The sequence below is a fragment of the Canis lupus genome, chromosome 18 (genome assembly GCF_003254725.2).
Source record: "Canis lupus dingo isolate Sandy chromosome 18, ASM325472v2, whole genome shotgun sequence".
In the NCBI taxonomy this organism is placed as follows: Eukaryota; Metazoa; Chordata; class Mammalia; order Carnivora; family Canidae; genus Canis; species Canis lupus.
In genome coordinates, this window is record NC_064260.1 from 14657652 (window position 1) to 14682506 (window position 24855).

At 47.8% G+C, this 24855-nt stretch overlaps 1 protein-coding gene across 6 annotated transcripts in view; it reads left to right on the forward strand.

Moving 5' to 3' along the window:
* The window catches only part of ATXN7L1 (ataxin 7 like 1), a 243104-nt gene that overhangs the window by 78655 nt on the left and 139594 nt on the right, over positions 1-24855 (forward strand). For all 6 annotated transcript variants that reach the window (XM_025449511.3, XM_025449512.3, XM_025449513.3 and 3 more), the window contains one exon: positions 6885-6989. In XM_025449511.3, coding sequence (XP_025305296.1) covers positions 6885-6989 — 105 coding nt within the window. The remainder of the gene's footprint in view (positions 1-6884; positions 6990-24855) is intronic.

Sequence of the window (24855 nt, forward strand, 5' to 3'; positions counted from 1 at the left end):
TCTGAGCCCTCAACCAGTTGTTGTTTCATAATGTCAAAGTCTTGGGCCCTGGCAGGTGTCCAGGGTCCAGTTCAAAGGCGCACAGCATCTAGATCGATCCCAAATCCACAAAAACAGCTCTCCTCCCATCTTAGAAACACGTCGCATCCAAACAGTGGATTGGAGATGTCACCCCGCTTCCCTAACCTGCACCCATTTTCCTAACGTGAGGACTGGATGCAACGAAGTTGATGCAGACACTTGGCTTCACAGGTTGCAAGTATTCCCCTCCAAAAACTGTGTATCTGGAATAAAATGCTACTCCTATCCTGCCGATTTCTTTTCAGTATTGACTTAAGAAACAGTTCACCAGCTCCACCGACATCAGAGCTCTGTCCCCCCCACCCCCGCTCCTCCTCTGCTGTCTGGGGGTGGGGTGCTTTTGGGGAAGGTGAGGCTGTGCAAACCTCAAGTGCCTTCCGTCTGTAAGCAGGCCAGGTGTGCCAGCCTCCACTGAGCACGAACACAATTGACAGTCAACTCTGCCCCAAATGAGAATTTTAGTAGCAGTTAAGTAAGAGAAGGAGTACCCACTTTAAATAGGGGTACTGAAAATTTCCTGTGATAAATTTATAAGCAGCATTAGGTTAATACCATGAGCCTAATCTGTGAGTAACTTCCGTGAATTACCCTTAATAAGTAAGCATTACGTTGACAGGCATTGGAAAGAACTCCAATAACTTAATTCTCAACTCCCCACTACCCCCACTCCACCAACCCCACCCTCTTCTCGCCACCAGACCGTGAACAAGTTGTAGCCTCTATGTGCTTATTTGATACAGAAAGGGATCTACACTTTAACCTGGCTCTGTTGTGCATAGGTTCTTGGGTTAATGATCAGTACCCCAGCCAGCACTTTATGTTAATATGATCATTTCCTCCCAAGTTCATGAAAGACTTTTCTGTATCCCACTGTGGTAGATAATGAACATGATTTCCTCCATTTTTGTAATTAGGGAAATTAATACAGGGAAGAGTGGTGCCAGAAGAGGTGCTGGTCAGTGGGTTGTTGGCAAATGTTTAAATAGCCAGCTCTCCAAGAGATGAAGCCCTGGCTTATAGTGGATACTGATTCACATGGTGTAAATATTCCCACCTTGGCTGCTTTAAGCTACCAACATACCTCCCTGAATGCTGAGATAGGAAGATACAATCAACTCTTGTGAGCTGGTAACAGCAGGCTCTAGCATAAGATTTGGCACTAATGATTCAGTCCAGGGCTTCAGATTCCCACGACACCGCTGAGGACTAGCTCAGACCTCTCTAAATCCCCAGTGAACTCTCAGGCTGAGTGTAGCCCCTGATTCACTGGATTGCCTTGAAAAGTGGTTTTCGAAGTTTGAGTTGTGACCCATTAAAGGGTCCTGAAATGTTGAAATCTCAATGAGCATTTTTAAAATGAAGTAGAATATAGTAAAACAGAAAGAAATGAGTAGAACAGAACATATCAGAGTGTAATGTACATGTTCCAAGGAGAGATGATGGATGGATAGATGGATAAATGGATGGATAGATAGGTAGATATGTATATGTATATGTACATAAGGGTACAGTGGGTTGGGGTCAAAAACCAAAAAAAAATACTGACCTAGAAGCAAGTGTACCTGCTTCCCATTTGTGCAAAATGGAGTGAATGGAGCTTGCTCCCTCCCCACCTGTTGTCGGGCAAGGGGCATGCTAAAGTCACCTCTGCGATAGTGCCATGGTGGCTAGCACTCTCTCTGATGTACAGTTGACCTATTTGCAGGGACAAAATGAGGCAGAATGGAGTGGTTTGGCTTTCTCTCTTTGGAAGATGGTTGAACCCCATGTTTAAAGCTGGGCAAAGTCTCATTTTTGTGCACATGCTTCCTTGGAATCCAGCCACAGCCAGAGAAAGAGAGAGAGCCCTCCCAAAAGCTTTCAGCCCTCATCAGTCCATGCACATGTGCAAATTCTGCAGGTGGGAGAGACCCTCAGGCTTCCCAGGAGGTCTGCTTGAGTGATCATGAGGGAGACACAAAGGATGTATTGGCTGAAGCAAGGACTCTCCCAATGGAGAAAGACCTAGTTAATTCTGGAAGGTCAGAGGGATGACCTTGGTGAAGGCTTTCTCCACACTCTCCCCCGGATCCCTGGTGGAAGAAAATACAGCCTTTTATGAGCCATCACAGCAATGCCATGAACTGTAAGCCCCATTTCATAGATGAGGAAACTGATGCTCAGAAAAGTTGGGCACCTTCCCTGAGGTTGCGTGGCAGTGAGCACTGTATGAAAAATCCCTCCTTCTGACCCCAGGCCTGTGGTCATGCCAATAATTTGGGAAAGCCTGTTAGTCATCCAGTATACCCTCCCCAAGCTGGTTTCTTCATCTGTGAAATGGGATTTTGCTCTGTGAATGAAGGAAAACAGCCTTTAGCTGAGGAGGGAGCATTGCCTTTAGACTCAGTGTCCTGGCATCTCAGCCCAGTTTATAAATCACAGCCCAGGGACGCCAAGCAAATCACCTTGTTTCCTTGCCTGGAAAGTGGAGATGATGACAACTTTCTAGATTCATTTTGAGGACTAATCAAGAAAATGTTATCACATCAGAAAGTTCAGAAGGATGCACATTAACACGTCGGTGGTGGTCACCCCTGGGTGATCTCATTACAGGTGGTTTCACTTTTCCCTGTTTTCTCATCTTTATCCAGTGATGCTCTGGTAGAGACCTGATTGGCGTCTGTGCCCCCGTTCCATGGTGTAAATACTTCCACCAAGGCTGATGCCAAGCTACCACCCTGAAAGCACTGAACGAGCTGGGGAAGGACAGGCTGGTACAAGCCCACGCCAGCACACCACTGCTGTTCTTTGTAACTGCGCACCGAGTGTGTTGTTTGGGGGAGGGGGGGAGGTTAATTAATAGAACACCTAGCATCGTGCCAGTGTAATAGTTTTCAGTTCTTCCTGACTTTCCTCCATCCCCAGGCAAACAGCACACTGACTGTGATCGCCAGGCTGCGTGAGGCGGTGGTCTTCTGAGAGGCCAAGTGCCCTTACCTTGCTCCCCACCTGCCAGCCTCGCAGAACCTGGGCAGCCTGTAGAGGAGATTCAGAGGTCGGACAATTGCGGAATAACCCGGCCAGCGGGCAGGTCCTCTCACTTTCTATGGGAGACACACTGTGAGCAGACATGAGCAAGGTTGAAACTGCTCTAGGGGAAACCAAGAAGGGTCTCAGTGGAGCAGAGGGCCTGAAGGGGAATGCACACGCGCGCGCACACACACACACACACGCATGTGTGTACGTACCCCGGTGGCCAGTTTCTGGCTAGCCTGACTCATGACCGGAGAGGAGTGTGTGTACCTTGGGGGTGCGGTAGGGGTGCTCTGCAGATTTCTGAAGGATTATAGAAGGTGTGGGAGTCCTGAGACCACAAAGGTGCAGAGGCACGCTCACTCCCCACTCCCTGTGGTCTCAACCCCCACCCCGGACTCAGCACAGCTTCTCACACGGAGGAGGCACGCAAGACATTTTTCTTAATGCTTTTTTAATTCATAAATTTCTTCTGTTCCTTTATAGCTTGATCTATTGCAGAAAGGATATAAGGCCCCTCAGTAGATGCTTGTTGAATCAATAAGTAAGTCTTAGCCCCGCCTGGCTCCTGGTTTCACATGTTCCCGGACGTAAAATGTGACTGAATCTAAATGAGATGCAAAACGTTAATAAAGATTGCCAGTGATTTTTTTTTTATTTCTTCTGGCTTTTTTGCAGTTTTCAAATGTATCTTCATAGAACATGGATCACATTTGTTATTGAAAAAAGAACATGTATTATAAAAATAAGCAACCTATGATAAAGAGTAGAACCGAGAGGTATTGGTAGTTAAAGACCAACAGATATCCTCTCCACACTGCGGTGCTTGAACCAGGGACCCTGGACACGTTGGGTAGGCCCAGCACGGGCCTCCTCATGCTTCAGGACACTTGTCACAGTTGGGTTCTCTCTCTGGGCCTCTCTTGCCTCCAGCCTCCCGCCCACCAGGCACTGACTAATAACGTTCCCCTCCAGTAACAAGTCTTAGTCAGAAGTGGAAACAGAGGCGAGTCCTAGAGAGGGGAAATAACAGGCCGCACCCAGGGCTACTGACAAGTGACAAGTTCACCGAGGGCCTGCGTCCCCAGCCCTCTGCCCCCACCACCATCACCTCTAAGGGGGCAAGCGGGCCCGCATGCACCTGCAGCTCGAGGAGGACCTGCCATGGCCAGAGCCGGCGTCACCCTCGCAGCCACGCTCCTCCCCTGGGACAGCGTGGGCCTCAACTCCTTGCCCAGTGACAAGTGTGTCCGCTCCCCTTCTCTCTGAGCACTGGGGCTGCCCTGAGAGCGCAGAGCGGAGGGTGCCCCTGTGAGAGCATCCATTGGGTTATAGACGAGCTGTCCCCACCTCATGGGGAACTAACTCAGCCTGTGGCCTCCCTCTGCAGCTGGAGGAGCTGTCTTTGTGGGTTTGCTGAGTTTGGGGGGAAGACATAGGTTGAGTCTAGAAAATGAGAACTTGGGGGCTTGGGGGGAGGGTTCAGTAGGTTTGTGACAGAAAACATGCCTGATGCATTCACTGCCTTAATTCCTCCGTCAGCCATGCCAGTGGTCCAAGCCTACTGCTCGATTCTGGAGCAACCCTAGAGCTGGTGGGCTGAGAGCAGGCGAGGCCAGGTGCCCCTAGGGCTCTGTGTGCACCCCGAGGTGCATGGGGAGGTGTGACCGTGTTTCCTCAGAAGCTAAGGAACTTTCTTTTCTGACCACTTTTTTTCACATACTGTACGACGCACCCATGTAAAGTGTCCGAGCCGGTGGTTTGTAGTATATTCACGAGAGTGTACAGCTATCACCACTATCAGTCCTAGAACATTTCTGTCACCCAAAAAAGAAATTCTGAACCCCTTATAGCAGCAGCCCCCCCAGTCCCCTCTAGGGTCCTCCAGCCCACGCCAGACACAAAGCTAATTTTTGTGTCTATAAATTTGCTTGATCTGGACAATTGGGATCGTACAACATGTGGCCTTTAGTGTCTGCCTCCTTTCATATAATGTCTTCAGGTTTCATCCATGTTGTAGCAGGTCGAGTAAGCACTTTGTTCTTTTTCGTGGCTGAATAGTAGTCCACCATCTGCTTACACCACATTTTGTTTATCCATTCACCGGTTGATGGGTATGTGGGTTGTTCCCACTTTTTGGCTGTTGTGAACAGTGCTACCACGGACCTGTGTATATGAGGCTTTGTGTGGATGTATGCACTCGTGTACCTTAGGCCATGTAACTGATTTTTTTTTAATTTTTTTTTTTTTTTTTATGATAGTCACAGAGAGAGAGAGAGAGAGAGGCAGAGACAGGCAGAGGGAGAAGCAGGCTCCATGCACCGGGAGCCCGACGTGGGATTTGATCCCGGGTCTCCAGGATCGCGCCCTGGGCCAAAGGCAGGCGCCAAACCGCTGCGCCACCCAGGGATCCCGATTTATTTTTTTTTTAACAGCATGTCACTCCTTTGCCAAAAAACCTTCTGCAGCTTCCCTTGGGGTTGTGTGTGTGTGTGTGTGTGTGTGTGTGTGTGTGTGTGTGTGTTTAAGATCTTATTTATTTGAGAGAGAGCATGAGCAGAGGGAAAAGCAGACTCCCTGCCGACTAGGGAGCCGGATGGGGCTCGATCCCAGGACTCCAGGCTCATGACCTGAGTTGAAGGCAGACACTTAACCAGCTGAGCCACCCAGGTGCCCAGCTTCCCTTGTTTTTTTTGTTTTGTTTTGTTTTTTGTTTTTAAAGATTTTGTTTATTCATTCATGAGAGACACAGAGAGAGAGAGAGAGGCAGAGACATAGGCAGAGGGAGAAGCAGGCTCCATGCAGGGAGCCCGATGTGGGACTTGATCCTGAGACCCCAGGATCATGGCCTGGGCCGAAGGCAGGTGCTAAACCGCTGAGCCACCCAGGGATCCCCGCTTCCCTTGTTTTTAAAATCAGGTTCAAAATCCTTACTTGGTCCGCAAGGCCTACAGCTTCTGGGCTCTCCCCTTGTGTTCCAGCCAAGAGGCTCCTCCGATCCACAGCACTTGGCGGACCTTGAACTTTCCCCGCCGCCCCCCAGCCCTTGCGTAACCCCCACACATCCTGAGGTCCCTGCCCCAATACCCGCTGCTCAGGGAAGCCTCTTCAGGCCCCCGACCAGGTTGGGCCCACGCGCCCTCAAGGGACGCCTCCATACGTCTCCTTAGCACGTGCCCCACAGCCACGTGAGGACTTGGGTGATAACTTTTTCTGTGTCCTGTCGCCGTAAGGTCCGGGAGAGCAGGGCCCTCGATGGCATCCATCCGGTGTCCCCCACAGCCTGCCCAGTGCCGGGCACACTCGCTGCAGGTCAGTCAGATGAGTAACAGGTAACGATGGCAGCGAGCAAACCGCGTGTTCGGAGGCCTCCCGGGCCGTGGGGTGTCCCCCAGGCGGTGGGGAAACCCGGGCACCGGCTCTCCAGGGCCTTGTGCGCCTCAGTCCACCTGAGAGATCTTGCGTAAGTTGGAATGGGTTTAGGGGAGCCCCCGTCGGGTGCCGGCCCACCCTCGGGCACCCTCTGGGGCCACGGGAAGCCGTCAGCGTGGGACCCCGGGGCCCCCCGTGCTGGCGGTGCACCTCCAGCGGTGAGGCGAGGCGGGGGCCGGGAGGCCGCAGCTTCTGGGGCAGCCGGGAGTGGCACCGCACGAACCCTGTCCCTTTAGGAGAGCTCGTTGCCTTGCTGCGTGTCTCGCTCGAAACACTGTCCCCGAGGACGTGGCGAGAGGAAACTAGGCCTTCTGAGCCTTCATGACCTTCTCAAAAACCCTGTTTTCCTTTCCCCGCAGATATGCACTTATTCGGCCACTACCCCGCACACGACGACTTCTACCTCGTGGTGTGCAGCGCCTGCAATCAGGCCGTCAAGCCACAGGTGTTCCAGGCGCACTGCGGTAAGTGGACCCCCGCGCCCCCGCCGGCGACCGTCGCCCGCCGCCCCCCCCCCGACGGTGTCCCCCTGCCTCGCCCCGGTGGCGGCCGTGCCCCGCGCCTCTGCCCCCGCTCGCAGGGAAGGGTTTTCGGAGCTGGAGTCCTTCTCGGAGCCGCTCAGCCCTGTCAGAGCGAACGAGAGAGAACCTGCCACTTGCGGGAGGGAAATGGGACCGGAGCGAAGCCGTCCCCCAACCTTGCGCTGGCCTCCCGGGGCGATCACGGGAAGGGGGGAGCGGTGGCTGGAGGGGCGGCTCCTGCGGCCCGACATCCCTGAAACGGGAGGCCAGACTGAGTCTGCCAGGGTTTACCCCAGGAGGGGCTGGAGCTGAGGGCAGCCCAGAGTGGGGTGGGGGACTCCGGGGGTGCTGCCCCAAGGAAACGCCTGGTACCGACAGCCTCAGCTTTGGTTTCTGTCTCTCCAAGAATGCTCTTTGTGTCTGGGAACTTGCTTTCCCTCGGAATCTTTACCTCCTCGATGTCATAAATTCCCTTTGGTAGGTCAGCAGCAAACCCTAGGACCACCCCCCTACAGGTGCATAAGGTGCTCATGATGCCACGTCAGGAGCACGTAAACCACCACTGACCTCAGACAGGCACTTACTTAACCTCGAGAGATGGAAGGCGCCTTATCTTAAGGTGGAGGGTTTCCCGATCTTTTTATTTAAGCCGTACTCCCTTTCAGTGAACGTCCTGTCTCAGTGCCCTCTTTCACTATCACATCTCCAAGCACATTAAATAAATGCCTAAAAAAAAAAAATTAAAGCAATAATAATATTGGGTATGCTTTTGTAAATTACATATTTTCCCCTTTCTCACACTCAGGATTTCTGACTTTCCCCCACCAGCTCCAGTTGTCCCTGTTCTATAAGTGAGTTTAACGTAAAGGGAGTAGTTGCTTATCCAAACTCATCAGTAAATGTATTTGGCCCTTTAGAATAGTTTTTACGTATTCTAATATCATCTATGAATATGTATATATATGATATATCCATATCTAAATATATATAATCTGTATCTGTGTGTGTGTATATATAGAGAGAGAAAGAGAAAGAGTGGGTATATTTTGTGTTTTTAATATATAGAAAGAGAATCCAGGATTTAGGGGCACTTTCCAAAATTTCCTTACCTGCTCAAGGCAGAGAGAGGCTCCTAGATAAAGTGCATTACAGAGAGCTCTGTTGAGAGGGCGAGTCTCCTGATGTCCCCACAGCCAGCTCTGTGAGCTTGAGCTCCTTGCTTGGTGTCTCAGGGCTTTGGTTTCTCCTCTTCCGTGAGGGGTGATCTCCACAGGTGCTTCTAGCTCTAACATTTTCGTTTCTGGCAGGCTGAGCATGAAAGGAGCAAGTTGTGTGCTCGGCCCGAGCTGACCTTCTTGCTCAGTGCTCTGTAGCAAATGACCCCCCGCCCCTTTCCTCCAGGAGAGAGAAAAGGTCAAACCTTTCCAAAGGGAAACTGCTAGAGACCCCGAGGTGGTGTTATCAGCTAAGTGACAGGTGGGGGAACAGAGAGCAGAGCGGTGGCAGGAAGATCCCACACAGCTGGTTTGTTCAGTGAATGACTGTGGAATCTGTGTGGCTGGTTGCCTCTGTTTGTCTCATGAAGATGCAGAGCTAGAGCACCCCAAATGTCACGGGCGTTCGTTCATTTGCAGGGATGGGCTGCCGAGCTGGGTATGGCTGTGAACAAGACAGATGAAAATCCCATAGGCTTAATCAAAACCTTCACTGGGAACTTAATCCATTGGCAGAGTCTTTGATGGAAGGAAACAGAAAGGGGCCTGGGACCCCACTATGCCTTGCAGTTCTGCCCAAGGTGAGGCCTCATCTAGCCAATGAAAGAAGCTTCTAGGGCTTGGCTCCGCTGATACAGCTGCCTCCCTCTGTTCTAGGCCTTTTGGTTCAAGAGCCAAGTCAAGCTTAGGGGGATGGCCCAGGGTTTTGGGGCCGTCTCCTCTGAGCAGTGGCAGTAAATTAGCTTGGGGGTTTGGAGTGATGGACCTCCTCACTTGAAGCCCAGACCCTGCTGAGCTTCTTGCCAAACCAGCTGATGAGTAGCACGATGGGAACTCAGAAGACGGAGGTGTCGAAACCTCCCTGTCTCTCAGGTGTGTGTCCTGCTGATTCACAGCCCATATTTATCAAGACCAGGAGAATGCAAGGCAGAGCTCAGAACCACAGCAGTTCTTCGGGGACAGTGAGGATTTCTTCGTTTCCCTGAGAATTCTTTGTATGGCTTAATGATATTTCTTTTCTTGCTGTTTTATCTCCTCTGACTAGCCTTCCTATTTCCAACAAGTTAATAAGAATGACACTGTGCTAAATGCCAGGTACTGTGCTACGCGCTTTCCCTATCTTTGACTACGTAATCCTCTCAACAGCCCTATGAAGTAGGTACCAGTATGATCCCTGTTCTTTTGAATGTGAGGAAGCTGAGGCTCAGGAGTGCCTTACCTGAGGTCTCAAAGGTAGGCAGGTGCACAGCCTGATTTTGAATGCAGGCAGCATCACTCCAGAGTGAGGAAAGTCCAGAGTCAGCTTGCTTAGCCCGTCCCTCACTGCGCTTCTGCATGGATCGCGTGCCCTCCCTGCCCTGCCCGGCTCCAAGACCTGCCCGCATTCACTGGCCAGGTAGCACATGGGAGTGCAGGTCTTCAAACTCTGTTTTGTTAGCAGCAGAGCCTTTCTTCAAAAGGAATCTCATGAAGGACCCCGGTCTATAAATATATTTGCAAAGCAGAGCCTCTGGGGTTGAATTTTGTTTAGGGGCTCGAGCCCCACCTACCTAGCCTCTCCTGACTCCCAACCTGTCAGGGGTCCATAGAACAGCATTTGAAGTTTGTTGTAACGGAGAGGACATGGGATGGGAGCCAGACCATGCAAGTCACATTAGCTGTGTGACGTTGGGCAGGTGCCTCTCTCTCCACCGTGTCTGCCTCATGCAGTTGTTGGTGCAAAATAACTGGTATGAAGCACCTTCTGGCAAGTACACCCAGAGCACGGGTCCATTTCCTCCTCCCTCTTCCTGCATGGCATCGATCCCCAATGCCCCCAGCTGGACGTGATTCATCCCTCCTAATAGGACTGTTCTCCTGCACCACTTCCTGTTTCTGCCTGCACTTCAGTTATCTGTGGACTGTCTCGGCACATCTACCAGCTTCTCGGATTCTTTCAGGACCAGGGATGTGCCTTGTCAGCTCTGTACTCCCAGCACCCAGAAATGAGTCCATCATCACTGGCCCTGACCCCGGGAAACAGAGCTGTGGTGCACTGGAAGGGACATAGCTAGGGGCCGGCATGCCTGGGGCCAAGTCCCAGCTTTGGCCCTGCCCAGCCCTGAGACCCTGGACTTGTCACTTTTCAAATGACAGGGGACTGGATAATGTGTTCTCTTAGAAACTTACTCATTCTTAGCACGTGTGGTTCAGTTCCTAGATTTTATGGATCCTGGCATAGAGAGAGATGGGTGCACGGCGGCATCCAAGATCTCAGCGTCCCAGTTGTTTAAGTTAAATTGAAAAAAGCACGTGTGTATGTGTGTGTGTGTGTGTGTGTGTGTGTGTGTGTTTATGAGAGAGAGAGAGAGTATTTAGGCCGTTGGTTCTGGGGACATTGAAGGTTGATGGTAATGTGAAAAATTGGAAAACCGTAGTAGAAAAATCATGGATTTTGGAGGCAGACAGACCTGGATTAGAATCTTGACTGACATTTACTCTCTGTACAACCTTGAGCTAAATGCATGACTTTTCCAAGCCTCATTTTCCTCTAAAAAGAAGGTGATCTGATCGTTCTGCCTCAGAGTTACTGTAAGGAACAGAGATAGAGTTTCCTGGCACATAGTAAGGAAATAAAGAAACGGTAGCTATTATTGTCAATAAAGTATGGCTATTTCTTATTAGGTTGAATGTTTCTTATGAAAAATGGGAAAACCAATTCAGTCAAATGCTTCCTGTCTTCATTTCTGGCCCTGTCTCAGGGGATGTGCGCGCGGAGGTCAGCCTACAGACATTGGCCTGTGATTCATCTTCAGCCTTGCATACTCTTGGAGGCAAGAATTGTCAGCCTGAGGATGATTACAATGCCAGGAGTCCCGAGGATCTGGCTTTATAATATAGTTTACGTTCACATTAGGCCCCAGTGTCAGCTCCTCCGGAAATGTCGTGAAGCTCCGGGTACCTCTCTGGAGTCCCTGCCAGGGTCCATCCTGCTTTGGCCGCCTGGCCACACAGGGTCACGTGAATCCCCACTCCCAGGACGCTCTGCATTCCTGTCACTTCTGATTTTGTGCCCCACGCTGATGTCCCCCCAAACATAAAAAGCACATGGGCCCCGAGGTGAGACCCCGTGCTTGGCATGGAGGGGGGCTCTCTGGGAGCCGCCTTCTGACCCCCCCGCCCGAGGGCCACCTAAGGTCTCTTTCCTGAGTCTGTCCAAGAGCCCTTTAGATGCTTTTTAAACCTATACCCAGAAGATACAGAATTTTGAGATATTGCTTTGTTTCTAAAGCCCCTTAGGTGAGTTGATGAGGTTATTTAGGGATAGTCACAGAAAGGGGGAAACAGAATATTAAAACCTCACCTTGGAAGCCCTGATCTCACTCAGCAAGTGTCCTTATCCCTCATACCCCAAGTTGTAGCTTGATGAGCAGCCATGATGTGATTAGCTCACGGTTGGAAATAGCCTCTGTGGGATTCTCAGTCTGCCTGGAATCAAGTTCCAGCTCTACCGTTTGTTAGCTGTGTGACTTGGGCAGATTACTTGGCCTCTCTGTGCTTTAGTTTCCTTATTCTTAAAATAGGTAGAGTGGCTTATCTTATTAAGTGGTTGTAATAATTAAAAGAACTTGGGGTGCCTGGGTGCTCGGTCGCTGAAGTGTCCAACTTGATCTCAGCTCAGGTCTCGATCTCAGAGTCATGAATTCAAACCCCACATTGGGCATGGAGCCCACTTTAAAAAAGAAAAAAAAGGAACTTGCATTTGGAAAGTACTTAGTACAATAGTGAAAGTTTAACAGGAAAAAAAGTTCAGCTATCAAAAACCAAGTGATAAGCTACAGAGATTTGTAATGAAATCTTGTCCAAAGGGTTTTCACTCATGATTAAAGCAGAGTAGGAGGGTGACGTGTGTGACTCTTCCTCTTACGTCAGTGCTGTTGTGAGTCTAACCCTCATCCCAGAAAGAGTGCTGTAACCATTTCTCCAAAAATGAATCCTCTGTGTGTGTGATATGTGCGTGCGTGTGTGTGTGTGTGTGTGTGTAGAGGGTCTTATCTGTGGGCCCAGGCATGTATATAAGCTCAAAACAAGGATGTGCAAGGTGCCTACAAAGAAAAAAAAAATATTTTTATTACTTTTAGTAGTTGCATACTTCTAACAATTTGGAATATTGTAATTAAAGAGAAGAATATAGTAGATTTAAGTTGTATTTTCGTAACAGGGTTGGACATTTATGAAATTGTAGTTGTAGGATTTGTCCAAATGAAAAGAGTTAGGATTTTCTTTCTCTCCTTATCTCCTGACATATTTGCATAATGAACTACTATAAAGGGGGCTTTCTCACTAGCAACACTGTTTCCACGGGGGACTGGAAGTTCTCCGTGATGGGGCACCCTGTGCAGTGCTGGGTGTTGAGCAGCTTCCCTGGCCTCTATCCACTCGATGCCAGTAGCAGCCCCCACCCAAAACTGTCATGACAACCAAAACTGTCTCCAGCCATTGCCAATGTCCCCTAAGGGACAAAATCACCCCCAATTGAAAGCTACTTCCGTAACATATAACACCCCCATGTGTCATATCATCTTCTGTGCTTTTTCTATATTTAAATTTTTCTCCACATGAAAGTGAACGTGCATGCACACACACATGAGCCCAGAACGAAGCCCAGAAATAACTGCCGTGCAATCACACACACGGCAGCATGTAGAAAGTTTACTATTTCAGCTTCCACAGAGCTGGTCACCAGGATAATTTCCCCGTCACATTTGTATGCAAGGCATAACACAAACCATCTTATAGAAACCCATAAGTGGCAGTTTTTCCCACCTCAAAAATCAGAAAAAGGGGAGAAAAAGCAAAAGAAATAGCATGTCCGTAGACACAGAACCTTCAGAAATTTTCAGCCACATTGGTGCCTGCCCTCCTAGCAGGGAGCCACGGAGCCCCACACCCCATCCATCAAACAGAGATAATCCCTGGATGTCGCTGCTACTTAAAAAAAAAATGTATTAGAACCAAAGAACCTAGATGTCATTCAACAGACAAGAGAGGATTAATTTTTCCCCTCTTTCTCAGAGAGGGCTTTTTTTTTCCCTTTCCTGATTATATTTTTGAATGCCCTTCAAGTAGCTGTTTTGCATGTTGATGGTGATGCAGTAGAATTTAATGAACTGTGAGCCAAAGCAGAGAGGCTGAGCGGGAAAATAAATGAGTGACAGCGACTCACCTCCGTTCCCCCCGCACACATCCAGATGCCAGTGTCGGCTGGGTACCGGGATCGGCCCAGCCCAGCAGGGCTGCACATGGGAGCCTCATTAAGGAGGTCCCAGGGTTTCCTGCAATTGTTCTTTTTATTTTGTCCACCTCCAGGTGACCTCGAGTTGAGGAGGAAACCAACCATTTGTGTTTCTGAGCCCTAGAGAAAGTCAGTCCCTCTGTGTGTCAGTGTCCCCCTGGCCTTCTGGGGGGATCATCACCACATAATTAACCTCCGGGACTTCCTTTCTGAAAGTGTTGATGGCCACCGCGGAAGAGCGCTTGGGCTTGGGTGTCAATCCAGTTGGATTTGTTTGTTGAGATTAAATTTCTGTTATTGTTGTTGTTCGTTATATTTTATGAGACCAGATTACTTACACCAGAGAAGTATAAAATAATTAAAGGAAATTGTTCTCATCAAACATATTCTTTGCCGAGTCTGACAGCATGAATTAATAAGGCTTGCCAAGAGCATCTGAATACGTGCAAACTTTATTTTGTTAGTAGGATCCTTTTTTAACTTTGATTTCATGAGTGTAAGCCCGATCTGGAATGAACTCCTAGACTAATATATGTCTTTTGGGCTCCTTATGATCAGAAACAATATCTGCCAGCGTTTCCTCTTGTGTCATCTTTCCATAATCCCTGGTAAAGTGTGAATCATACAATAGATGCTCAAGATATTCCTATAAATCCTATGGCAAACCCTATGGAAGGAAATGACAGACGGACCAATTACCAAATGGTTAACTTGTTACATTACATTGCATCTAAGAGAATCTACGACAAAGTAGGGCTATGTTTTGCTCCACTTCACATGTTTATATTTTGAACTTGCATCTGCTCAACTTACAGTTAATGCTGTGTCTGGAACAGAGCAAGTTGACCTAGTCCCCGACCCCGACTTGTCTTTTCACTCTGCCAATGGGAAGCAAAAATACCAATAACAGTAATGATAATAAAGCTAATGCACGTAGTGAGCACTTACACGTGCCAAGCTTTCTATGTGTTAGTTAATGCTATTGCCGCCGTGGTCATATTATGCCCATCACACAACAAAGGCAAGGGACATTCAGAGGATTTAAGAAATTTGCTCAAGATCAGGCAATGTAAGTGGCAAAACTGGGGTTCCCACCTCTGTCCGACTCAAGTCCCTTTAGCCACTCTACAGGTTGAACATTTTGGGTCTGGAACTCCCCATGACACTGTAGCTAGGCTTGGCTACAGAGAGGTCCGGTGGTCCCCTGAAGGACCTACCCAGGTGCTCTTGCGCGGCCAAGCTCCCTGCCTTTTTCTCACCCACCTGCTGACCTTGTCTGCTGACTGGCAGAGATGAAGCACTTCAGCACGATTTTGAGGGAAGGAAGAAGGGAAGCATAAATCAGCTATAGCGAGTGTGTGTAGAGCCTCAACCACAGCATTTGAACAGACCTTTAAATATGAACAGACAAAAAGAAGGGGCCTCATAGAAGTAGTATAGTAGGTCCCATTACCTACATCTTGTAGGCTCCTATAGGCTCCCCTTTATCTCCAACAAATGAGCAGATCCACGAGACCCACAAAGAGTAGGTTATTTCCTCTAAACCCATTGAAATTCCCTTTTTGCGTGTTTCTGTGAATTAAGTAGAAATGCTAATAAATAAACAGCAGATGGAATGGTTCAGCTCAAATTTAAAGCTAAATTAATAGGATCTTCCTAACCTCAGGATTATTGAATTCATCCTTAATTGAAAAAAAAAATTCTACTTATATTCACATCAAAGCCTGTTTCTTGAAGGCTAAGACTTTTGGGTCCCCTTTTTCAGAGTCATGTGGCTTTGATTCATTCATTTATCTAAAAAACATTTACTGATTACCTGTCCCAGGCAGCCATTGTTCTAGTGTCACAGACTGGTGGTGAACAACACAAACAAGGTCATGGCTTTCTTGAAGCCTACATTCTGGGAGGTTAAATGACAGACAAAAACACAGTCAAGTCATAAGAGCTGGCATGAGGGTGTCCCAGCAGAAGAGGTAGGTGGGGACCAGATCTGTAGAGCCCTGTGAGCCAGGGTTCAAGGTTTGAGTTTTCTTCTGGACGTGGTGAGAAGACACTGAGGGGAATGAGTGAGGAAAAGACATCATCTGGTTGATATTTTTAGGCAACTGTTCTGGCTGCTTGGAGCCTGGGAAACCTGCTAGGGACGAATGCAGATAGACAGGAAAGGATAACTCTGAGGTCCCTCCTGGAAATGGAACTGACAGAATTTGATGATGGGCTGAATTGGAAGAGAGAGAGGTCAACATTTGGGATTAGTTAGCATGGGAACGGCCAGTGATCTGGCGGGAAAAGCAGCAGAGGGTGACGACGTGAAAGCTGAGACAGGTCGAAGCATTGCATCAACCCGGTCAAATGCCAAGAAAGAGAAGAAGCCGCTAGATTTGTCACCATCGGCTGTTACTGACCTGGACAATAGCCATCTCAGTTGTGTCTTGAGATTTTTTTTTCCAAGTGCAGGTGACTTTGTGTTTATATCACTGATAGACCTCTTTCTGGGCTGCCAATGCCCTAAGTGTTTTATCTGCATTTGTGCTGAGCTCAGCTGCCACCCAACCAAATCGTCAGCTCACGCCTCTGCCCCCGGCATACCTGTGCTCTGTGGTACCCATCACCATCAGCGGGGGCACCGGTGAGCACTAGCTGCTGAGCCTTCTGCATCCCTGAGTCCCAGTACGGAGTACATTTCCTGACTTGCTACACAGGCAGGTAGAAGGAAGGACTCCTCCCACCCCAATCAGTATGCTCTTGGCACCCTCCACTTCACCAGCATTAGCATATGTGATAGCTATTGCAAATGCTTGTTGACTTGTCCATCCCGTCTCTCTCCTCCCTCTCCCTTTCTCTCTCCCTCTCTCTCTCTCTTACACACACACACACACACACACACACACACATGCACCAGACCAGGAGTTTCAAGGAGCCAGGAGCCCTGTCGTCATGCTCACCCTTGTATTACCTGCATTAATGATGAGTGCTGGACATACAATTGATGCTCAGAGTACTTCTTTTAAAATGAATCTTATGAGAAAAGAGGGAGGAAGCAAACAATGAGGGGAAATTGGCTTGCTACTTGTGAAGAAGCCAGATTCCACATGTAAATGAGTATATTCATTTAGAAGATACCACTCTTTTGAAAGAGAATGACCGGCTCTGTCCCAATAAGGTTGGAGAGGAGGCATAGGGGGGGGGGGGGAATGTCCTTCCTTGCTGAGCGCTTGCGAAGCTGCTGCTTTGATCCTTGACCACAGCTGATTTCTGGAGGACTGACACTGTAACATGACCCCCGGCTTCTGACTCATCACTTGAGTCGTTTGTCCTCGCCATGCAGGCTGCACTGTTCCATTCCTCAGAGCTGTATCAACCAAGGAAAATTAGGGGAACAGTCATCACCTTCTTTAAATCCGACGCAAGAATGTTGCCATCACAGATTCAAAAGGTCATTTTGCACTTCTCCCCATCCTGAGCAGTGAGTAGAGCAGCATTTCCCAAACAGCGTTCCCTCCTTGGCCTAGTGAACCCGTGCTCCGAGAGCTAGAGCTTGCAGGTGGACGAGAGCTAGAGCTTGCAGGTGGACGTGCGCACGCAGGGAGCACGGCGCCCAGCTCCCCTCTGCAGTGATTCAAGGATTAAAGTGCTCTGAGGTCTTGGGGTAAAACACAAAAACATCTCTTTCACTGTGGAGGCTCATCACTCTTAATTTATCCGAATTCAACCACAGGCACTGGATAATCATTATCATGTACCTTTGTTTCCAGTAACGTGACCCCAGACACAAACCGACTGCATTCTGGTATTGGAGCAGAGAAACAGAGATTTTTGTCCAACCCTGGAAGAGAAACTGGCCATAGAGAGAACCCACAATCCCCAAACCATGTGCACTGTGCTTTATGAACAGAAGGGCGTTCAAGGGTGTGGTGATTGTACATAACTTTCACCTCACAACCTGATGCGGGAACCCAGCTTCTGTCTAAGCTGGAACTCTGCTGAGCGGTTGTCCTTTTAGAAAGGCCTCTGGAGTTCTCGCTCAAGAAGCTGATTCTTAGTGCTTGGCTGGCGTCACTGAGAGTGAGTTACCTCCCAGAATGTCCCATACAAGGAACCCGTATGTAAGGTTCGCCTTGAGGACTTTAAAGAAGGTTCTGGGGTGCTTGGGTAGCTCAGTGGGTTAAGCTTCTGCCTTCGACTCAGGTCATAATCCTGGGGTCCTGGGATCGAGTCCTGCATCGGGCTCCCTGCTCAGGGGGGAGCTTGCTTCTCCCTCTCCTCCCTGCTAATGCTCTCACTCGTGCTGTCTCTCAAATGAGTAAATAAAATCTTTTAAAAATAAAAAAAAAATTTTTGAGAAAAAAAATAAAGAAGTTTCCAAGCCCTCTTTTTTTTTTTTTTTTTTAAGTCAAAGCCCTTCTTCCCTCATACGCACATTTACTATGGCCTGTATCTTTTTCCCTCCTCTGGAGAAAGGTGCTTTTCAGTTGATGTGGCATCTTAGCAATTAGTGGCTTCCTGTGGTCGAGGACCTCCTGCAGCTTGTGTAGGACCTGCCCTGTGCTTTTGCACAGAGCCAGGCCCTCTAGAAAACAGTGCCGCAGACACGTGCGGAATAGATGGGTCTGGGGCAGCATGGGACCTGGGGGGCAATAAATGAAGACAGTGGTCTAACGTTTGGTTTCGTATTGACCCTGTGTTTTGTTTGTTGATTAGTGTCCCCAATGCTTTGCTTCTCTCCCCCAGGATTTATTTCTTCAAATCCCTGAGCCTTCTCCAGAGGTGCATTCGGCTTCGCTTGTGTTGTGTTGGTGGTTCCTGCCCAGCTCCGCAAGTGGCTGCCCCCAGCCCATACTTTACCCCCTCGTAAGCAAGCGCCCACCTTCATCAGGAGGGTACCGATCCCTCCACATTAGTAAGGTCACAATGACACCCTGGCTCGGGGACCTGCCGCACTGTCAGCTCTGGGCGTCATCGTGGTGGTGGCACCATCTCCAAGTACATAGGAGTCGGGTTACCAGTGTGATTAAGGAGGCAGTGCTTTCCAAATTCTTCTGCCCTGATGACAAACCTTTGCCTCAGCCACTCTTTGAAAGGGTGGGGGGCATGGTGATGGTGGTGGTGTTTGCCGCCACGAGGGACCAGCCAAGAGGCCCAGAGGTGGTGAGGTTGCCCCTGCTCTGTGGCTTGTAATGTTTGTGAGCCCGGAAACCACCGGGCTCTTTTAACTACCGCAGGTGTGCCAGGCACAAGCAGAAGAGCTATGTCCCCTCTCTTTTATCTGCTATTTTTCTGCCTCCCACTCCCACCCACCCACAGAACTTACAGACCTGTCATTGATTCGATTTGGTCCGCATCACCCTGACCCTGCATCCTATCCCTCTTCCAGCGTTTGGTGTTTTTCCTTTTAATATTTGTCTCATGAGTCAACCAGCCCTGGAATTGAATTGGGTCGGCGGCAGCACAGTCCAGGGGAAGGACCATCTGTCTGGTTTTGTTTTTGTTTTGAGGGATTCCTTGGGGGAAGTGCTTCCTCCCCACAGGATAAATGAACCTGTATTTTTCCTGTGTGTCTCCTATGCAGCCTTCCCTGGTCATTTTTCAGAAGTGCTTGGCCCTGTAAAAGAACAACCAGGAGACCCCCTACAAACTGTTACCTGCAGTGTTTGCTCGATGCCAGGACACCATTTGTTTGTAAGATGCCACGTCTAGTGAATAGCACCTTTTCCCAGGTGCCAATGGCACCTCCAGGGCAGTCTCCTTATCCAGCCTGCGTTGGTGAGCAGAAAGAGATAGGTATATAGAGTGGTGAACAGGGCACAGCCTGGGGAACGTGCCAGTAGCAGCTTCTAGTGTTACACCACTGGGTCATAATTAACCCAGGCACATCCCTCTTTTCTTCTGGGGCTCAGATACTTCACCTTCTCCTTGGTTTAGAATTTAGTTCAAAGCACAAAATAATGAAGCTATCATGGCTTAGGGAGTTTCCTGTTTCTGGTGATAGCCCCTGACAATGTCATGTAAATTAACCTGGTCCCATAGCAACTAGGCCACACACAGAAGAAAAAAAAAAAAAATCACACAACCACCAACTGGTAATTTAGGAGTGTGGTTTTAGTTTTCCGATGTAAAGAGTAGTTGAGGGAGGCCTGACCGTTTGTTTTATTTTTGATTTCTGGTTTAGTTTATGATGGCCAGAGAATGTTAGCTCTGAGTTATCCATTTTATAACTTAATGATATTTCCTTTGTGACTAGTTAGCACGTGACCATTTTTTTAAAAAGTGTGGCTCATGTGATCAGAAAATTTGTTTGATCTCTTGTGTGCAAGGTTCCATGTATTTCCTTATTTTGTTGCTCGAATCTTGTATATCCTCACCATTTTGGTCTGCTTGGTCTGTAATTTCTGAGAAAAGGGTTTTAAGTCTCCTACGATGGGTGTTAAGTGTGTCAGTCTCTTCTGGAACTCAGAACAACCTTTGATTTACAGTTTTAAGACTGTGTTGTTGGATGCGTATAATACATGTCTTTATAGTGGTGGAGTTTTCATCCCATTAACCTTCCCCTTAGGTCCTATTTCATCTGATTAACTTTCCAACCCAGTTTTCTGTTGGTGAATATGTGTTTGCCTCTTCCCTTTCCAATCCCTTATTTTCAACTTTTCTGTGTCATCTTGTCTTAGGCAGCATTCTTGTAAACAGTATGTCGCTGGCCTTTGTAAAAGTCCAATCTGATAGTGTCTTTTAATAGGTAAGTTTTATCCATTTACATTTATTATGGTTACTTTATATGTTTGGACTTATTTCTGTCTTTTAATTTGTGTTTCTGCTTACTTTGCTTTTTATTTGCCTCTTTGATCTTCTTTCCTGTCTTCCATTAGATTAGCAAAGCTTTTTTAATCTTCCCATTTTTCTCTCTGCTAATTTGTCCAGAATAGATTTTATTTATACATAGATAAATATTTGTATGTAGATATAGATATATTTATATAGATAGATGATATTTTTGTATATAAAAATTTATGTATTTATGTAGTGATTGCCATTAAGTTTTAACGTGCATAGTGAACAATATTTCTTTTTCTAATAAAGGCAATGGTTATCCGGGACTTCTGTGTTCTCCAACAACACAGAAACCTTTGTACACTTTTCTCTTAACTTAAAGTCAACTGGTAATTCCAATAAAGAGTTGAAATCCTGACCCAATCATTGCCGTGCATTCTCAGCCTACAGACTCACAGGAGGATTAGAGGCACCCCAACTGATCTATAAAGCATGAACTTCTTACTAATTCACTGTTTTACACCCTGGGGTGCTTTGGGACATCTGTCTAGTTCAGAGTGATACATTCATTTCTAGGTTTTAAAAATCTGTTTGTCAAGTTCCTGAAAGTGTTCTGAAGTAGGACTGGACAAAGAGCGTTCAGAATTCTATGCCCTACTGCTAGGACCTATTCCCATAAATCCCGTTTGTCATGTGTAATGATTTTTAATGAGAAAATGAAGGGGCTCCTTGCTACTGACACGTGCTTATTTATCCTTCTTCTCAAACTTTAATGTGCATATGAATCCCCCCCAAATGTTTGCTAAACACTAAATTGCTAAAATGCAGATTCTCATTCAGTGTGTCTGTATTTCGGATGCCATTCCAGGTAACGCTGGTGCTTTTGGTCCGTGGACCACATCTGAGTAACAAGTGCTTGGAGAATAAAATTTAGCTAGGAAGATTGGGGCTTCAGCCCTAGGTCAGGGTTCCGTGATACCTCACAGAACAGCAAATAGCAGAAGAAGAAGAACTGCTCTCTTTGAAGTGGTTTGGGGTTGAGGATCATTTGAATGCTGAAGGTCTCCTTAAAGCCTTAAGGTCTAGCTGAGCCCAGAGTGAGTGCTCATTCTGTACACCGTGAGTCCCTCTCACCTTTCTGGCCTCTGTCTGCCCTTCCCCCAGAGGCCCAGCACATGCTTCAAGTCTCAGGCCTGTCACTATGTCATCTAGATGTGACTCTGTGAGTCAGTGCCCCGAGAAGGAGTCTGCCCGGGGCCAGGGGCAGGTTTCCTTGTAATTTATGTTTAAGACAAGCTTTTAATAGAGATACACTTTTAAATAGTAACCAGGAAAAAGATTCTCTCTTTTTAACGGGTAGCCATTTATAGGACTCAGCTGTTGAAGCTCAAGGGCAGCATTAGGCTCAAGTTTAATCTTCTGTATACCATAATTTACAGCACTGAGTAAAGCATCGTACGTACAACGATTTCAGTCATTTGCTGTGATAAATAGCTATTGCTCTTGGCGGAACAGAAACACCGTCTCTGCCTTCCATTTATGAATATTGAATGGTCTCAGGCAGGCTTTTGCTGTAAGTTTTTAAAGGGGAAATCCCCACTGATCACAACTCCTCACTAGCCCGGAGTATAATTTCCCTGCTCTAGGCCCCCATTGGCCCTTGATCCGGACAGCGGTTCTGCAATGCACGTGTGTCCTGGTGAATACTGCACAGGGTACTTCTGATGATCCCTGGTGCAAGTCCTGCTGTTTTGCACCACATGCCTCTGGTTGTTTGGTAGATTTAGCTAGTGGCAAGAAGCCACTGACAGGGATCAGGGAAATATCTTAAAGGTGATAATCTGATGCGGGGAAAAATAGAAGGGATGTGATTCTGTTGGATTCCTGACAGAGAGAAGATGGTGTCAGCGAGGGAAATTGAAACTAATAGGGACAAAAGGGGGAAAAAAATGTCAAGATTCTAAATCTCTAGGGATCCACTCTTTAGGAACTCAGAGACACACATGCCTTCCACCAGACCTCTCTTAGTTCAGATACTTTCTTCCCTGTCACCTGGGAGGAGACAAAATGGATATGTAAGTATGATGCTTGGTAGAGTAACCAACTGGTCTTGAGAAGTCCCTTGGGTCCAAGTCGGCTGGTCACCCTAGACTCAGGCTTCCAGAAATTCTCCCTTCAGCCCATTTCCTTTCTCAGGGATGAATTTTGTTCACTAAGGCCTAAAATCCTTAGCCTGGCATTCTTGGATTTGTCTCAAGCATTGCATTGGGTGACGAGAGGACTCAAGGGTGAAGAACATGAGTAGAGAGGGTGAACAACTGAAACAGTGCCCCTTGGCCTCCTTTTGAATGCCGTGGCACAGACTGCCTTCCTGAGGCCCATTTGGGAGTGGCCATGGCCAAAAGCCACTTAGCAGCATCTCACTAAGATGATTCCTTTGAATACAGAGACTAGAGACTTTTGTTCTCACTATGGCCTTTGAGGGTGATCACATATCTTTAGAAATAGCTTCAATTTCTACAGCATCTGGCAGTTTACAGAGCACTATCTAGTAGCTTGTTCATTCTCACAGTGGTAGCAGCTCAGTGAGGTAGACCAGTAGGTGCTGGCTTCCCACTTCAGGATGCCCAAAGAAGTTCAGTGGCTTTCCTAAGGTCACTGACTGATGGGGACAGAACTGGGACCAGTATTCAGGACTTCTGAGTCTGACCTCAGTGCATTCTCCATGGACAGAGACCTCAGGAAAAAAAAACACACAGCAGCAGCAAAATATCGGAAGCAGGTGTACCTTTATGCAACTTCCCACCTTTGCCATTTGTAATTCCAGACTTACGGGCAGCCAGCCCCTCCTCTAGCTTTCTCGTATCTGCTTTGCATGGATCCAAGCTTTCTGTAATATCTACTTGAAAAGCGGTCTTACTGTTCTGATTCTGAAAGAATATTATTCAGTTCGCTTATAGGTTATGATCCACCCTTTCATTTCCTGGCCAGAAGATTCCATCAGAACAAAGTTACGGTCATTTTAGCAGCCGCTGAAGGCGTTTGGTTGTGTTCCGCAGGAGAATAAATCCACTCAGCATTCTGATTAGTTACAACCGGTGATGAGAGAATTGTGCGAGCCAAAAACTCCAAGTATGTGTTTTATGCATGTAAACTTACTAATGAGAATGGGGCTTGGCAGAAAGCTGAGCTCAGAGTTGCTTGTTAGTATTCTGAGAGCTGGATTATAGACACAGATACAATACAATTTGATCTTGATAGCATCTCTCATTCCCAGGCCTCAGATAAGTTTGTTAAGCAGAAGGATGAGAGGAAGCCACCTGGAGAGAGAATTGTTTATAAGTGGCTCAAGAGACCTTGGCAGTTTAGGACTCCTTGGCAACCTTGCTGTGACCTCCTGCCTCTCTTTGTGCATCTGTGGAATGGGCATGGTGGTTATGCTCTCAGGTTATTATTAGAAATGAATAACTTGAAAATACCTTGGCATGTGACTTGTGCTATAAATATGCCTCCCTGCCATGTGGATGAAGGAGTTTTTAGCTGCCACGTACGACGAGGTGAGGCAGGGATCGTCAGTCACTGGCAGTGGGAGCCTTGCCAGAGTCGGGAGAGGTGTTCAGGGAGAGGGCCAGGGGCTTGTCTAAGGAGAGAGAACAGAGAGACCATCTATGAAGCAGTCTGGGGCCACGTGGTGGAGTGTTCAGAACAAACAAGCACAAAATAAATGTTTGAGCGTCTGGCCTGAAATTAAAAGCAAATAGGGGATTGGAGATGAGCCTCTGTCTTTTCACACTGCATGCTCTATGCTCCGGCTCTGGCCATGCTCTGAATTCCAGAGGGTTGGGCCTAGGGAAAGGGAGACGACCTGGGCAGACCAGTGTCCATGTGGGGTTCAGCTGCTCTGTTTAAAAGAGATTGTATTAGAGAAGCAGCACAAGTTAGGAACAAGCCAGACCCTGGGGCCATGATGTCTCGCTGTGCTTGTGGCTCTGCTCCTCTCCAGCCAGGTGACCTTCCACCGATCACTCAGGCTCTCTGTGCCTCTTTCCTCATCTACAAAATGAGGGTGAAATTAGTACCTGTCTCGGAAGTTGTCAGGAGAATAAAATGAAGAGTGAACACGAGTGTGACGCTTGGAAGAGCACCGGGCATCTGTCTATGCCAGCATCGTGAGGGCTTCCCCAGCCTTGCAAATTCCGGCATATGGCAGGGACACACTTGGATTGGTTGAGGACAGTTCACCTCCAGAGGATGGAGGGTGTTGACCATGAATTACATGATCATTCCCAGAGAAGCTGCATCAGTGGAAAGAAAAAGAAGAGTCACAGCCAGATGATAGCCTGCCTTGGCTGGACCGCTGGTTGTATTCACAAAAGCAGATCCCAGTGGCCGGTATCCTAGAAATTTATGTTTGTTTGTCTCACACAAGTCTGTCTTGCCCAGAGTCATTCACTGATACTGTAAGTCTACTCTGGAATCCTCCAAAAATCATTCCCCTGTTATCTGCCTGCCTCAACATGGGAAAAATCCCTCTCATCTGGAACTCCTGTCTCAT